Source organism: Halichoerus grypus, chromosome 3 (genome assembly GCF_964656455.1).
Source record: "Halichoerus grypus chromosome 3, mHalGry1.hap1.1, whole genome shotgun sequence".
NCBI lineage: Eukaryota > Metazoa > Chordata > Mammalia > Carnivora > Phocidae > Halichoerus > Halichoerus grypus.
The window spans coordinates 176,919,733-176,936,215 of NC_135714.1; the positions used below are offsets into that span (position 1 = coordinate 176,919,733).

General features: G+C 39.2%; 1 protein-coding gene across 3 annotated transcripts in view; it reads left to right on the top strand.

The window, feature by feature from the left end:
* Positions 1-16,483, top strand: part of LOC144381418 (uncharacterized) — a 209,056-nt gene that overhangs the window by 140,740 nt on the left and 51,833 nt on the right. For 2 of the 3 annotated variants that reach the window (XM_078069621.1, XM_078069623.1), the window contains exon 5: positions 13,391-15,834. The exons of the other annotated variant lie outside the window; for it this stretch is intronic. In XM_078069621.1, coding sequence (XP_077925747.1) covers positions 13,391-13,494 — 104 coding nt within the window. In that variant the 3' untranslated portion in view covers positions 13,495-15,834. Of the gene's footprint in view, positions 1-13,390; positions 15,835-16,483 lie in introns of those variants that run through there. 3 annotated transcript variants of the gene reach the window in all.

Below are 16,483 nucleotides of genomic sequence, written 5' to 3' on the forward strand. Positions count from 1 at the left end.
GGGTGAGCATGGAGCGCGGCTGGAGACCGGGGAGACGGGAGTGACTGACTGCTTTTCTCTGGGGGCACACTGAGGAGCAGGGCCTCGAGTTCTCGACTCCTCTGGGGAGGAGATTGGGAGGCCGCCATTTTGACTCTCCTCCAAAGCTGTACGGAAAGCTTACAGGAAACAAAAGCTCCTGAGTGCAAACCCGAGCAGATTACTTAGCCCCGATCGGGCAAGGGTGGGGCAATTCCGCCTCCGGCAAAGATATTTGAGAATCACTGTAACAGGCCCCTCCCCCAGAACGTCAATAAGAATAGTCCGCCAAGACCAAGTTTCCCGATCAATGAGAATGGCAGAACTCCAGCACTATGGGAATACAGCACATAGAATTCATGGCTTTTTTCCCCCTGATTCTTTAGTCTTTCAAAGTTAATTTTTTAAATTTTCTTTTTCTATTTTTTTTTTGAATTTTACTTTTTCCCTTTTTCAACCAACATCTTATCAATCCCTTTTTTAAAAATCTTTTTTATTTTTCATTTTTAGAGTCATATTCTATCCCTTCATAGTAGTTACCCTTATTTTTGGCATATATATATAAGTTGTTCTCTCTTTAAAATTTTGAGATACAGTTTCTTCTAACAGATCAAAATATACCCTAAATCTCTAGTGTATGGCTTTGTTCTAGTCTCCTGCCTGATCACATTCTCTCCCTTTTTTTTCCTTTTTTTTAAAATCCTCTTCTTTCTTTTTTCAAACTTCTTATCATTTCTTTTATACAATTTTTTTGTAATTTTCATCTTTACAGTCATAGTCCATCCCTTCATCATATCAACCCTTATTTTTGTACATATATAAGTTTTTCTTTCTTTAAAATTTTGGGAAGCACTTTCTTCTAACAGACCAAAATACACCCAAAATCCAGTGTGTGGCACTGATCTAAGCACCAGCCTGATCATATTTGATCATATTCTGTTTTTTTTCGTTTTGTTCTGTTTTTGTTTGTTTTTATCTTTTTCTTTTTCTTTTTCTTTTTTAATTCTTTCTTTCCCCCCGGTTTCAGGTCTTTTCTGATTTGTTTAGAGTGTATTTTCTAGGGACATTGTTACCCTGTTAGCATTTTGTTCTCTCATTCATCTATTCTCCTCTGGAAAAAATGACATGATGGAAAAAATCACCTCAACTAAAAGAACAGGAGGTAGTACAGACTGCCAGGGACCTACTCAATACGGACATTAGTACGATGTCGGACCTAGAGTTCAGAATCATGATTTTAAAGATACTAGCTGGGCTTGAAAAAAGCATGGAAGTTATCAGAGAAACCCTTTCTGGAGAACTAAAAGAACTAAAATCTAACCAAGTCGAAATCAAAAGGGCTATTAATGAGGTGCAATCAAAAATGGGGGCACTAACTGCTAGGATAAATGAGGCAGAAGAGAGAATCAGTGATATAGAAGACTAAATGATGGAAAATAAAGAAGCTGAGAAAAAGAGAGATAAACAACTACTGGATCACGAGGGCAGAATTCGAGAGATAAGCGATACCATAAGACGAAACAACATTAGAATAATTGGGATCCCAGAGGAAGAAGAAAGAGAGAGAGGGGCAGAAGGTATACTGGAGCAAATTATAGCAGAGAACTTCCCTTATTTGGGGAAGGAAACAGGCACCAAAATCCAGGAGGCACAGAGAACCCCTCTCAAAATCAATAAAAAAGGTCAACACCCCGACATCTGATAGTAAAACTTACGAGTCTCAGAGACAAAGAGAAAATCCTGAAAGCAGCTCGGGACAAGAGATATGTAACCTACAATGGTAGAAACATTAGATTGGCAACAGACTTATCCACAGAGACCTGGCAGGCCAGAAAGGACTGGCAGGACATATTCAGAGCACTAAATGAGAAAAATATGCAGCCAAGAATACTATATCCAGCTAGGCTGTCATTGAAAATAGAAGGAGAGATAAAGAGCTTCCAGGATAAACAAAAACTAAAGGAATTTGCGAACATGAAACCAGCCCTACAAGAAATCTTGAAAGGGGTCCTCTAAGCAAAGAGAGAGCCTAAAAGCAACATAGACCAGAAAGGAACACAGACAATATACAGTAACAGTCACTTTACAGGCAATACAATGGCACTAAATTCCTATCTTTCAATAGTTACCCTGAATGTAAATGGGCTAAATGCCCCAATCAAAAGACACAGGGTATCAGATTGGATTAAGAAACCTCTTCAACCTCAGCTGCAGCAACTTCTTCCTAGAAACATTGCCAAAGGCAAGGGAAGCAAGGGCAAAAATGAACTATTGGGACTTCATCAAGATAAAAACTTTTGCACAGCAAAGGAAACAGTCAACAAAACCAAAAGACAACCGACAGAATGGGAGAAGATATTTGCAAATGACATATCAGATAAAGGGCTACTATCCAAAATCTATAAAGAACTTATCAAACTCAACACCCAAAGAACAAAGAATCCAATCAAGAAATGGGCAGAAGACATGAACAGACATTTTTCCAAAGAAGACATCCAAATGGCCAACAGACACATGAAAAAGTGCTCGACATTGCTCGGCATCAGGGAAATCCAAATTAAAACCTCAATGAGATACCACCTCACACCAGTCAGAATGGCTAAAATTAACAAGTCAGGAAATGACAGATGTTGGCGGGGATGTGGAGAAAGGGGAACCCTCCTACACTGTTGGTGGGAATGCAAGCTGGTGCAACCACTCTGGAAAACAGTATGGAGGTTCCTCAAAAAGTTGAAAATAGAGCTACCTTACTATCCAGCAATTGCACTACTGGGTATTTACCTCAAAGATACAAATGTAGGGATCCGAAGGGGTACATGCACCCCAAGGTTTATAGCAGCAATGTCCACAATAGCCAAACTGTGGAAAGAGCCAAGATGTCCATCAACAGATGAATGGATAAAGAAGAGGTGGTATATATATGCAATGGAATATTATGCAGCCATCAAAAGGAATGAGATGTTGCCACTTGCAATGATGTGGATGGAACTGGAGGACGTTATGCTAAGCGAAATAAGTCAATCAGAGAAAGACATGTATCCTATGACCTCACTGATATGAGGAATTCTTAATCTCAGGAAACAAACTGAGGGTTGCTGGAGTGGGGAGGAGTGGGAGGGATGGGGTGTCTGGGTGATAGACACTGGGGAGGGTATGTGCTATGGTGAGCGCTGTGAATTGCACAAGACTGTTGAATCACAGATCTGTACCTCTGAAACAAATAATGCAATATATGTTAAGGAAAAAAAAAAGAAGATAGCAGGAGGGAAGAATGAAGGGGGGAAACTGGAGGGGAAGACGAACCATGGGAAATGATGGACTCTGAAAAACAAACTGAGGGTTCTAGAGGGGAGGGGGGTGGGAGGATGTGTTAGCCTGGTGATGGGTATTAAAGAGGGCACGTTCTGCATGGAGCAATGGGTGTTACACACAAACCATGAATCATGGAACACTACATCAAAAACTAATGATGTAATGTATGGTTATTAACATAACAATAAAAATTAAAAAAAAACAGGTCACTTCTTTGACAATCAGCCAGAAATTAAAAAAAAAAAAAAAAAGAAAGAAAAAAGAATGAGTCTTGAGGAACTCCAATATTTAATGCCTCATAGATGCATATAAACATCCTAGGAAATGGAAAAAGAGTTGCCAAAAATGTAGAAGGAAAAGCAGGATAGTGTTGGCTCACAAAAACTGAAGGAAAATCAGGTTTCAGGAGGGACAGAGTGGACATCAACACCTCATGCTACCAGGAGGTCAGGTAAGATGAGAATTGAAAACTCTCTGGTGATCATAGTGACATGGCAGCCAATGGTGCCATTAGAAAGAGTTCTTTCAGTGGGATGATGGACTGGAGGCCATCTTTTAGTGTGAGAGAAAGATAAGAAATAAGAGAATGTAAGAATAGACAGCTTCTTTGAGAAATTTGACTCCAAAGTGGAGGAGACAGGTAGAGGAGAAGAGAGAAAAAGTGATAGCTTATAGGGATGAGAATATGAGTGAGCATACTTTCTTTTTTAAAAGAAGAAAGGCTTGAAAGCTTAAAACAACAGCAACAATAGTCATATCAGCAACAAAAACACTGGAAAGAATCAGAGATTGAGAGGCTGAGTATATGATATAGAAGTAATAATTGACAGTGACATTTTTCTTGAGAAGTTAATTGGAGGGATGAGTCTTATACAGAAGAGTGACAGATAAGGAAGGTTGATTTGTTTGGTATCTTGAAAATTAAGAAATTCTTGTCTGATAAATTATATTTTATTGGTAAAATAGGAAGCTGATAAAAGTAAACGGACAATTTGAAGAGAGTAGAGAAGGACTGAAATAATCTTGGAGGGTTGTAGAGTTGACAGGAGAAATATGGTATGACGTTTGAGTAGTGTTGAAGGACTATGTGGGGCTGTACCATAAACTTGCAATGGAAGTCATCTTTTTGTGTTGTTTGCCTTTGGCAGTATGAGTGATCAGCTGTTCAGTGATAGGCATGGAGAGAGTGTATAATTTGTACATTAGCTGTGATTAATCTTAACTGTAAATAACTAACACCAAAACAAAATGATAACAAACCCACAATAATGATAATAAGCAAGAGAGAAATTTTCTTTCAACATTCATTAAATTTAGGGATAATCTATGTATGTCAAATTATTGTGCTTGGGAGTGTCCTATCTGATTGATCAGGTATGTGTAATTTCCTTTCCCAGAATCACTGCATGAGATAAGAGGGTTGTTGCATTTTCAACTGTAATGTCTACTTTTTAACAAGCTGGAAAGAGAAAAGAACAAGCAGACCATGCACCCTTCCTTAAAAACACTCCCTGAAATCACACACTGGAGTCAAATGGTCACCACCAGATGAATGAGAGGTTATGGAGTTTGATACTTATTCCAGATGTCTATGTACTGAGACAGCATTCAATTTTCTGTTACCAAGGAAGAGGGCAAGCATAGACATTAGAGGGAAATTAGAAGTCTTTTTCAGAGTTAGAGTCATCCAGAAAGATAATTCCTCAAGGTGGGTGGTAGTGGTAGTTGCAAAAGCAGCAAGCTGGATAAATAAAAATATTGTGGCTGAAATGATGTTTAAATTGGAGTTTGGGAGGTGGAACCGTTATGAATAATGAAATAGCCCAGGCATGGGGGAGAATTTCCTTGAAAATGAGGTGGGGAACTGAGAGACATGTTTGGATGAGTCAGGGAAATGGATGCTAATGTTGTTTCCAATGAGAGCAGCCCTTGGAGTGGGGAGGAAGCTTGTCCCAGGTAGTGAAGTCTTTGATGAATGGGAAGGAGTTATGCTGGCATGATAAATGATAATCGTAGAGAGTAGAAGGGAATGATATAACTGAATGTCATGAGCCTTGAAGGGATAGGCTTTTAAAATTATATAGGTAGGATAATTATATAGGTAGGTGTAACAAGGATGCCTCAAGATCCATCTCTAGCTTGAAGATGTGAGATTTGAGAAAATAAACTGCCACTATCTCAGAGGGAATAAAGGAAGATGGGCAGGTGTCAGTTAAGGTAATGAGAAAAGAAGTTTAAAGATTGTGAAAAGCTTTTTGGTCAATGAGCTCTAATTTCACAAAGGGTAGGTTTGGGAGGTTTGGGGAAAGGTGGAGAAAGGGATGGCAGAGGGCTTTAGAGGAATATGGAGATGGTCACTGGGGAGAGGATGAATGGGAATATCTTGTAAAAACAGGGAGGAGAGGAAGATGCATGCTATTTTACAGTCACTTGGATATGAATGAGCACTGGGCTTAGTGGTCAGTGGACTTCTCAGTCTGGTAAGGTGATGACAGACCCAAAAGTCGGAGACTCCATATGCTGTGTAGACTGAATGAGGGTAGATTCAAAACTGAAGTCTCACTAGTTGCTTGGTTTGAGTGATGGTGGTTCCAGAAACGTGGAGGCATCACTCACTACTGGTTTACTGATGTTAGAACCAGTGAAACAACTCCTCACAAAAATACTTATTTTAAAAATAAATTAAATTTCAAAGGTTTTTTCTTATTACTAAAGTAATGCATAGTTATTGTATAAAATATAGACAAGCATCAGAAGAAAAAGCCACTGTATTTTCATCTTTCTGAGCAAATCCCTTTGAATTTAAAGAACAAGGCAAATGCTTTTTTTAAAAAAAAGATTTTTTATTTGAGAGAGAGAGAGAGAGAGTGGGGGGCGGAGATCCACGGAGAGAGAGAAAGACACTCTCAGGCAGGGTCCATACCCAGCGTGGAGCCCAATGTGGGGCTAGATCCCAGACCCTAAGATCATGACCTGAGCCGAAATCAAGAGTCAGATGCTTCAATGATTGAACCACCCAGGTGCCCCAAGGCAAGTGCTTTATATTAAAAATATATGATAAAATTAATACTTTTGTATAAAAGTAGTTAAATTTATTCAAAGTTTTTCTTTTACATTATTTTTGGATCTCTTGCACAGTCTGTGTATACTGCATATTAACCCCTCAATCACTGGACTTCAAACAGAAACATTTTACTATCTGAAGTGATTACCAGGATATAGAACTGGCATTTTTGAGGTTGTTTATCACAGCCATGATTTATTTAATACAGAACTAATGGTGAGGAATGCAACTTCGAATGGTTCTATTTTCTTTACAGTGACCGACTCTATGATGTGGCTCCATGGAGTCATAAAAGGGCAAAGCTGAATTTCAAGTTAGAAACCATTGCCTAAATCTCTCTCATCTGACAGATGAGGAAACGGAGTCTTAGAGAGGAGCATGCCTTGTCCTCTGTCACTAAGCTAGTCTGTGCTAAGAATAAACATGGAGTAGAAGTGTCCTGTCCACAAAGACAATGCCTTTGCTCCCCAGTCCCTCACTGCCACAGCACTTTCCACTACCCACAGAGTACAAACTGCGGTGAAGGGCAGTTCAGGAACAGAGCCTGTAGCAACCCTCTGTTGTGCTTTGTGACATCTGTGGTCTCCATCTGACCATCCACATGGATGTCCTTCCTCTCCTGCTTCATCTGCAGTGTGAGTTGTTATGGGCAGATCTGATCTGATCCACTCCTGTCTTCCCTCGGCACTAAGTACACTGTCACAGACACGGTGGACCTTCCATAATGTTTGCCGAATGAACATATAACCTGATAAATCCACTCCCTTTCTCCTGTTAGGGTGGCATTGGAATGTTAAGGAAAACAAGGAATATTATTTGACTTGACAGAGGGGTGCTCTCAGTGAGGAGCAGTGCTGCTTAACCAAGGCACAGAATGACCACCCTCCATGGTGTCATTGCCAAAAAGGAGGTTGTTGGGAGGATGTGTGCTGAGGAGGAGGCTGCCTGATGAGGCTGAGTTTAGGGAGAACTCGTCTCATTTACACAGAGATGGGAACACTTGGGTTAGTTTGACATATCTTTGAATGTTTTTATTATCTACATGAACCAAAGTTCTGAAGTGGATCAGGACTCGAAGCCAGCCTTCCGCTATGAATAATGAACTTAAATGAGGACTTTTGTGTTGATTATCTGATGATTCATTCTAATACAGTTGTCACGTCAGGCTGTGCTGAGGAAAAAATACGGGATATGTTCAGGTGGCATTTTTGATTCATGGCCTTTCTTTTATGATTTATTATTCTGAGATATTCAATTTGAAAAGCAAATAGTTCGATACAAAGTGATATATTATTTTTCTTTAGTGTGAAGAAAGCCATGTTGACAAGCCTAGGAGAGGCGCTAACAGTGAGGGGGAGAGCTTTCTTCCCTCACGATCCATCAGGAAGTGGCATCGACTCTAAACACAAGAGACTTTTGGGATAAAATAATCATTCGCTGAAGCCTTTTGTTCCTTGAATAAACAATTTTGAATGTCAGCCTAACTAAAGTCAAGCCCTTTACTAAGCCCAGTGAAAGAATTGCAAAGTAGAGAGCAGTCATAGGCTCCGAGCGGTGATAGAGCACATTACAGGAAACAACTATAGACCAGTGAAAAGTCCTCATAACAATTACATACTGAAGTCAAGTAATAATATGAATGGGAGGGAAAAAGAGCCAGAAAGTGATAATAGAGGGATTTTATCAGGGAAGGCTTCAGAGGAGAGCAATAGGGCATTGGACTTCAACTGGATCGAGACCTTTGTAGAAAGCTGGACCATGGGAGATCAGGTATGAAGATGTGATTGCAGAATCTCTGGTGCATTGAGGTTACTTTTAGAATTCTAGAAAGAAGAGAGGGAGAGAAGAGTAGAGAAAAGAAGAGAATTATACAATTGTATTGAGAGATGTTTTAAAAGATCTAAATAGATGAAAATACATATTATTGTCATGGAGAATAATATCATGATAATATAAATTCTAACCAAGTTTACCTATATATTTAGTCCAATTCCAAATGGTTCCCCAAAATTCTTTCATGGACTTGATATGGACAAGTTAAGATGATTGTAAAATTTATCTGGAAGAGCCAAGGGCCAAGAGGAGACAAAAACTTATGAGGAAGTGGGGAGGGTTCTTGCCTTACCAGGTACCAGGACTTCTTGTAAAACGCTCATAATGAAGAAAGGCTATATTTATATAACATAAAAGTTATATTTTATGTTGCTGCCTCAGCACAAAATACATTAGTTATATTCCTGTGAGCTGGAATAAAAGGTATTTTGAAAATTCCAAACAAAGTGATTTCTCAACAACAAGATGTGAACCAATTAAAATCAGATACTGTAAAGAAAAGTTTGGCAACTGCTTTGCAATAGACATTTTTGAGAGGGCTTCAGGGAAAATGATGCAGGTACACCATTTGTTTTAACCTACATAAGATGAGAAGTGGAGACCTAAGAAGAATATTGCATGAACCAAGTCATGAATAGCTCAATGCATTGGTTTGGGATACACTTGTGAATTTCCAGAAAGGACTTCTCCATCCTTCTTCAAATAATGAATCACTGGTTTATTTGTTTGTCCATATATACTTCTCTCTACCCCACTATGTGTTTTTATTAAGGGAATGTGGTAAAAACATTCAGGATGTTCTCTGTTTTTAGGCTCTATTTTTCTTTCCTAGAAACTTTTATTAGCCAAGACTGCACTCTTTGCCAAGTTAGTAGCTGATTTTTATAATTCAAAGATATAAACTCTAGATATACCTTCTCAGTCATTAATTTAGATAATTGGTATAGTTTGGGTATTAATTCCATCATAAAGATATTTTTAAATGGTAATATTCATTTGATATGTTCCACTTTTCAATTAGCTAAAACATGTCTATTATCAGAACATAGTGTTTCATGACACTTTTGGATATCATAAACTTCAAAAGCTAAGGTAGCATTGTGTAGGGGAAATGAACATAAACTTTGGAGGCACATTACCTGGATTTGAATTCTAGCTGTGTTGCACACCATCTTTGTGAGCTTGGGCCCATGACTTAGCTCCTCTGTGACTTTGTTTCTTCATCTATAAAACAGTAATGATGATAATTAAAAAGTACCTACTCATAAAGTTGTAAGTTATTTAAGATTTGAACAATTTAGAATAGGGCCTAGTAATAGGAAACTTTGTAGGTATTTCTTTATTATTTTTATTTTCATTTTCATTATTATAGACTTCTGAAGGATGCCATACTGTGTTAACATAATATCTTGCAACCGACTCATTGCTTAAAATATGTCCAGATAGGGAAAGTAGAGAACTATGGTGGAATCAAACGTGATTGACCCATTGCAATGTATTTATTTGAAAACAAAGCAAAATTTGTATATGGGTCACAGAAGCATCTATTAGAAAGACATAGAGGGGACAAGGGATAGAAAACAACCACTTACTACTTTTTCAGTACCATTACCACTAACACCATACAGGACACTTTACATGTTCTACTTTTACAGATTGACTTACAGCAGATGTCAGCAAACTTTTTCCATAAAAGGCAAGATATTTTATATGTTTGGCTTGATGACCCTATGGTGTCTGTTGCAACCACTCATCTGGAGATGTAACATGAAAGCAGCCACAAACAACAGGTAAACAAATAGGCATGGCTGTAAACTTCATTTACAAAAAATAAGCATGGGCTGGGTTTGGCTCATGGGCTGCACTCTGATGACACCTGATTCAAAGCATCATGGATACTGATTCTAGTTTTCATCTATTGTGTTGACTATGCTTTTTATGATTTGGTGCAGAATAAATGGACCCCGATATCAGTTTTTGCTTTTTCTCCCTTATCTTTAAGTTTCCTGGTTCCTATCCATGATCAATTAATTGATGAATCCAACTATGGGTTTGAATTTTTGTTGGCTCCCTTTGTTTATCTCTCCAGGTCCACTCTCCACATTTCTATATATTTTTTTAAGGTTTATTTATTTATTTACTTATTTGAGAGAGAGAGAGAGAGAGCATGAGCAGGAGGGACAGAAGGAGAGGGAGAGAGAATCTCAAGCAAACTTCACACTGAGTGCAGAGCCTGATGTGGGGCTGGATCCTACCACCCTGAGATCATAACCTAAGCAGAAACCAAGAGTCAAATGCCTAACTGACTGTGCCACTCAGGTACCCCAACACTTCTAAATTCTTGTTGCATTGGCATGATGATAGTGGCAGAGAAGGAAACTGGGACTAGATGAGTGGATTCCCATGTCTTCTGGCTTTCAGAGGGTTTAGCCAACAAGGATCCCATTTAGAGATCAAAGGAGGGAGAAGGGTGAGGTCAAGGGTACTTCTCTGAATCCCCTTCCTACAATTACCAGAAGGTGGCTGTGTTCTTCCACATGAATACTTTTCCTCTCAAGGAGGGCAAAACCACCACAACAATCCTCTTTGGTTTCAGGAACTATTTGTTCACCTTATATCTTTGGGATTCTCAGAGATAAGGCCTGGATTACTAAATTCTGCCTTGTGATTTCCCCTACCTCCACACTCTTTGAGGAGGACTTATCCTTTAATTATCCTAATTTGAGTGTGCCATCAATTTCCTGTGGGGACCTTGGCTGACAAATATTCTGTCTTCCAGAACCAATCCCACAGGAGCAGTCTCAGCCCAACATGTCATGGGGTTTAGCATTTAATTTATTACTGATCATCTCATCATCATGTTACTGATCATCAATTTGGTATTGGAGTTTACTCATAAAGGACAGTCAATGTTGACTGTCCAAGTCTGAGAGTCACATGGCATGCTTGGAAAGATTTTTCGAGGCTTAGCACGGAAAGGGAATTAACAGAAAGCTGGCATAAATGAAGAGAAATGAGGGCAGTGATAAAGTCTTTGGAGATAACAACTGGTAATTCAAGGCCCAACTCAGAAGGATCAACTTCAGTTTCAGGCCAGGCTCCCATATGGAGAGGAATTTGATCAGGTGAGCAGAGCAAAGAACACAGATTTGGTACTGAATCAGAGGTCCTGGGATTTCAGCCCCAATGGCAGGTGTCAGTTGTAGCTGGGTCACTGAGTCAGTCCACAGGTCTGTGCCTTTTTCTTTTTTTAGTTAGAGTCCTTTTTTATTTTTTTAAAGATTTTGTTTATTTATTTGAAAGAGAGAGTGAGCGAGAGAGAGAATATGAACAGGGGCAAGGGGAGAAGCAGACTCCCTGCTCAAGACCCTGGGATCGTGACCTGAGCTAAAGGCAGATTCTCAACTGACTAAACCACCCAGGAGCCCCCAGGTCTATGCTTCTGCCTTGCCTTGGAGTTGATACTAAAGTAGATGTGGGACTGTCTTTGGAGATTCCTTCAGTCCATTGGAAGGAATTCCAGACCAGTCTGTAGTATCCACCAGATACTACATGGACCCTCTCCAGTTCCCTACATCACTGTGTTGAATCTAAATTCTTCACATCCCTGACTACTGATTGGGGTCCTATCATATTCTAATATATAAGAACTAAAATGCAAGAATGTCTGTTTTGCAACTTCTTTGTTGCTATGCCCTTTTATCCATAGTGGATCTCCTGCAATAAACTCATTGTCTTGGACTCCCCGGTTGTGCTTGCCTACACCAATTTCTATCACTAGGGTAGTTGCCATAGGCCCACATCCAAAACTCAAAAAAGGAGCTCTGACCAGCTAGCATCACCTTGATGAACTATATGCTGCCCATCCTAAATGCTTTCCCACTCTAAATGCCTTCTATCTTGAAGTTGATCTATCTGAAAATGCACTGTGCTTCTTGACTTTGAAAAATCCATACATTTAGACACACACACACACACACACAATGCAAAATGCTGTTTGATTTCTAACTGCATTTGGTTAGAAGCAACAAAATGGAATTGTGAAGTAGTGAGAAATCAGAAAAACATCTACCGAGAGTCAGGCTGCAGAAGTAGTCAAGGTTCAATCTCTGCAAGGAAAAAGCCAGGCCCAAAGTGATATATGAAGAGTGAGAAAAGTACAAACTAATGGCTGGCTGGTTAAATTCATCCTCAATAATTCATTGAGAAATGAGTAGCAGAATAAAGCCAGAGAAATCCGAAAATGTCAAGAAGAGAGACCTATTAAATGACTTTCCAACTGTTACCCAAGGTCAGGAGAAACATTAGCTTGAAATCATGAAAGACCTGGCTCCCTGGTTTCAATTTTAACAACCAGATGATAGGCCTTGTTCTTCAAGGTGTAGTCTCCATTTTTAGAGGAATGAAAAGGAAACAGGCCCAGAGATAAACAAATTTAATCCAGATTACTCTGGCCTTATCTGTTAAAAGGCATTAGTCTAGTAGAAGTGGCAGTGGGTGTGAATTATTCAGTGCCCATATCTTTCCCAACTTTAAGGATTTTTTTTAAAGCTAGGTATCAAGACCATTAATAATTGATAAAGCATTTGTAAACCCTTAGCAAATGAACAGTCAAGGGACACATTAATAAAACATCTTTAAAAATCTCTGTCTCGTGGCTGATTCTCATTACGTTGTCCCAAAGCAGAGTAAACGGGGCTGCTCATCCTCCAGCTCAAAGCAGGGCACAGCATGTCTGCTGACAAGGTGAGACAGAGGGCAGAGGGCAATGCCTTTTAGGAAACCAGGACCATCTTCTACAGTTACCCACATCCCTCCAGCTGATTCAGAGAATAGAACCATTCCCCAAATAAATAAGTTCTTGGCCAAAATTTTTCTGCTGGGTCACTAAATACACATTTATAAATAGACCTTTTGACATTTCTATTTGCAAAGCAAACATTTAAGATCCTGGGGGAATCTGAGGGTTAGGCATTTAGGAAGGGCCAATGAAAATCTTGACCTTGAGGTCATTGTTCACATTCAGCTCTGGCTAACGGAGCAGTCAGGGTTGCTGAATGCCATAGCTCTAAGGCAGTTAAGTGGTTTGGCTCATCTTATTCTTACTGGATAATGCAAAAGAAATAAAAATGTATTTTACTGACATGGCATCTTTCTTTTTAGGAGTGAAGAGTAGTGCCAACTCAAGAAAGAACCAACTATTGGCATATCCACCTGTCATCGCCCTTGGGCTGAGAACGAATTGTCAAAAATCTCAGTGTAAATAAGATCAATGGACAAGGGTCAGGATTCCTGAGCAAGAGGGCAAGTGCCACCATCCCATAGAGAAACTCCCCACCCAGGTGTGATTTGAGATTAGCTAGTGAGGATTTATTCATCAGGTAATTTCCCCCCATCAAGTTTCTGAGTGGTCATTTTAGGCGTGGTGAATGATTTTGTCATTAGTAGTACCCTCAAACATTAATTGAACACCACCTATGCATCACTTCATAGGCACTGAGAGTACAATGATATCCTAGGACCCAGTCTGGACTTTCTCCAATATTTCACTCAATTTGTGGTGACAAAGTTCATAGAGAAGTGATTTTCTGAGGTAGCACACAATTTCAAGGTTATCATCTTCATTGCATTGTTTTAATCATCCATTTATTTGTTCAAAAAAGCTCAGCGCCAGATGCTATTGTCCCCTCTAGCCCAGGCCCCATCTACTCTCACCAGGACTGGGGCCTCATCCTCATAAAACTTTGTGATATAGGTGATATTTTGGTTAATTGATGAAGGGTCCGAGATCTGGGGTGATTTTAGAGGACTATACTCCTCAGGGTAAAGCATAGGCAAGTATTTTTCAAGACATGTAGATGATGAATCCCAAAATGCCATTGCATGACTGAGGGAAGGGATACCAGACATGGCAGCCATGGATTTTGTGATTTCTGAGGATTTTATTATTTCTTTTATGATGTGGAAAAAAATTGTCCTCATTATTCAGGTGAAGAAATACAAGGCACCTTTTCTTGGGGATTGTGAAATAAGAAATAAATAAATTATTTTGAGAAATTATATCCTTCTGTAAAAGGAATAAGAGCACATGGCTTATATATATATCTTCTGGTTATTGTAATAAACCATGATTTAACTTTCCAGGGACAAGAGATCATCTCTTAACACTAGGGATTATTTCAAAGAATCTTATATCTGATATTTTTTCCTCTCATCTGTCCTCACCTCAATGACAACATATATACTCTTTTTTAAGTAAATAAACTAACTAGCATAAGGAAATAATATCTGTGACTATAGATACTAAAAACTCTGGAAATTATTCTTTGTTGCACATAAAGTTAAAAAAAAGTGCTCTCTCCTCCCAGATGGTGTTTAAGTGCTACCAGTCTCCCAATCACTCACTCCCTGTCCCTCACCCAGATATTTGCTCTTGTAATTATCTTTTTCTTCTTGTATCAACACAGTTCTCTCCAACAGCCTCCTATATCCTTGTAGGCAATGCGCTGTGTCCATCCCTATCAGCACAAAGGACACCATGAAAAAGATCTGGAGGTAACAGCATCTTTGTGCAGAGCCAAGGAAAGAGGTTTTGGCCATGACACAGTTCTAATTAGTTATGAGCACTGTCAAATAAATCACCCAGTTAGACCCCTCCTGCCACCTTGCTCCCATGCTCTGTGGCCTGATCTTTTCAAAGCAAAGTCCACCCAGATGTTAAAATAAATAAGGAGGCCAATACCGCCTTTCAGTCACCTAGCAGAAGAGTAAGTTAAGAACACACACACACACACACACGCACACACACACCCCAGAACCAGTGGTATTGAAGATTTCATCAGCTGTCTGACAAGAGGATATTTAATTAACTCTCGTACCTGTCTCTCCCTGCATGAGACAAACAAATCAAGGAGCTTTGGAAGAATAATTAATTCAAGAAGTAAAAGCAGCATCAGATTAAAAAGAAAAAACAACCAAAAAATTTCAAAAAACAAGAAAACAAAATGACAGGCAGAAGCAGTAGGAGTCTGGAGTGTTTAATTATCATGGATTAGGAGCCCCAGGCCCCTTGCTAAGAGCTTTTCCACCAAGCACTCTTCTGAAATCAGGACCCAGTTGGTCCTGATCTACCAAAATATATCTAATATATCTAATAAACCTCAGAGCATAGTAGTAAGCCTGCTATCTCACCTTTGAAAGCGTGTATATTGGGAGTTATTTTCCCAATGGCTTTGCACCTTTTTCACTATTAGTTGATGCATGTAGAGGGGCCCTAGACTCTTCCCCATCTTTAATCAGTCTGCATGTGGGGACAGAAGTAACTTATCTGATTGATGAATTTGGAAAATGTCCCTGAGTGTGCCCAGTTCCAGCCTCCTGCTTTCCACTTTTAGACTGAACCTGTCGGCAGGAATCTTCTATTTTCTACTAGACAGACTTCCACAAGGGAAGTCTTTGTCCGCCCCCCCTTCCTGTGATGAGAATAAAACTTAACAAAATCATTGTATCACAGATATTAAATCACATTCTCCAAATTGGATTTTTTTGCTTGCTTTGCTTTCTGTTTTTGTTTTTTAGTATTAAAGCTGCCTTTTTGTTCTCTCTGATGTCTACATCTTTCTTTCAATTATTTTAGCATTGGGCAAGGGGGATGAATGTGTTTATTTAGTACCTCAAACACCTCTTTCCCCTACTGGGAGGAATGCTTAGATACCATAATGATAATTTCAACAATTTTCTGTTTTCCTTTATTACATTAATGGACTCTTAATATCTTTTTGACTTAAGGCAAACCAGGATAAAGTTAAAAGGAACAGCCACACAGCCAGGAATTATTCTTTTTAATATGCATCAATTCAAAGTTATAAAAATTGGAGGATTGTGTTAGGGGAGAATTCTCAAATAAAGGGATGAGGGTCAGGAAGCCCTAGACGCATTTACGAGAAATGTCAGACAGAGAACAAGTTATTTTATTTCCTATAGCTTCCATCTCTTGTATTTCCATCAATAACAGTTTGGAGATTTTTTTGTTTTTCAAAAAATGAGCACACTTGCCAGGCCTTCTGCAATGAGAGTCATTTGCTTCTCTTGTGACAACTCTTAACAGAAGTTTGTTCCCCACTTCCTGCAAAGGACTCCTCATGGTGGCCTGAGACGCATCTGACTGATTTTCCTCTCCCCGAACAACCTAGTTCAACTTGCTTTGCTGCAGTTGAATCATGTTTAGCCCTCCTTGTACTCCTTAATAGATTTAGT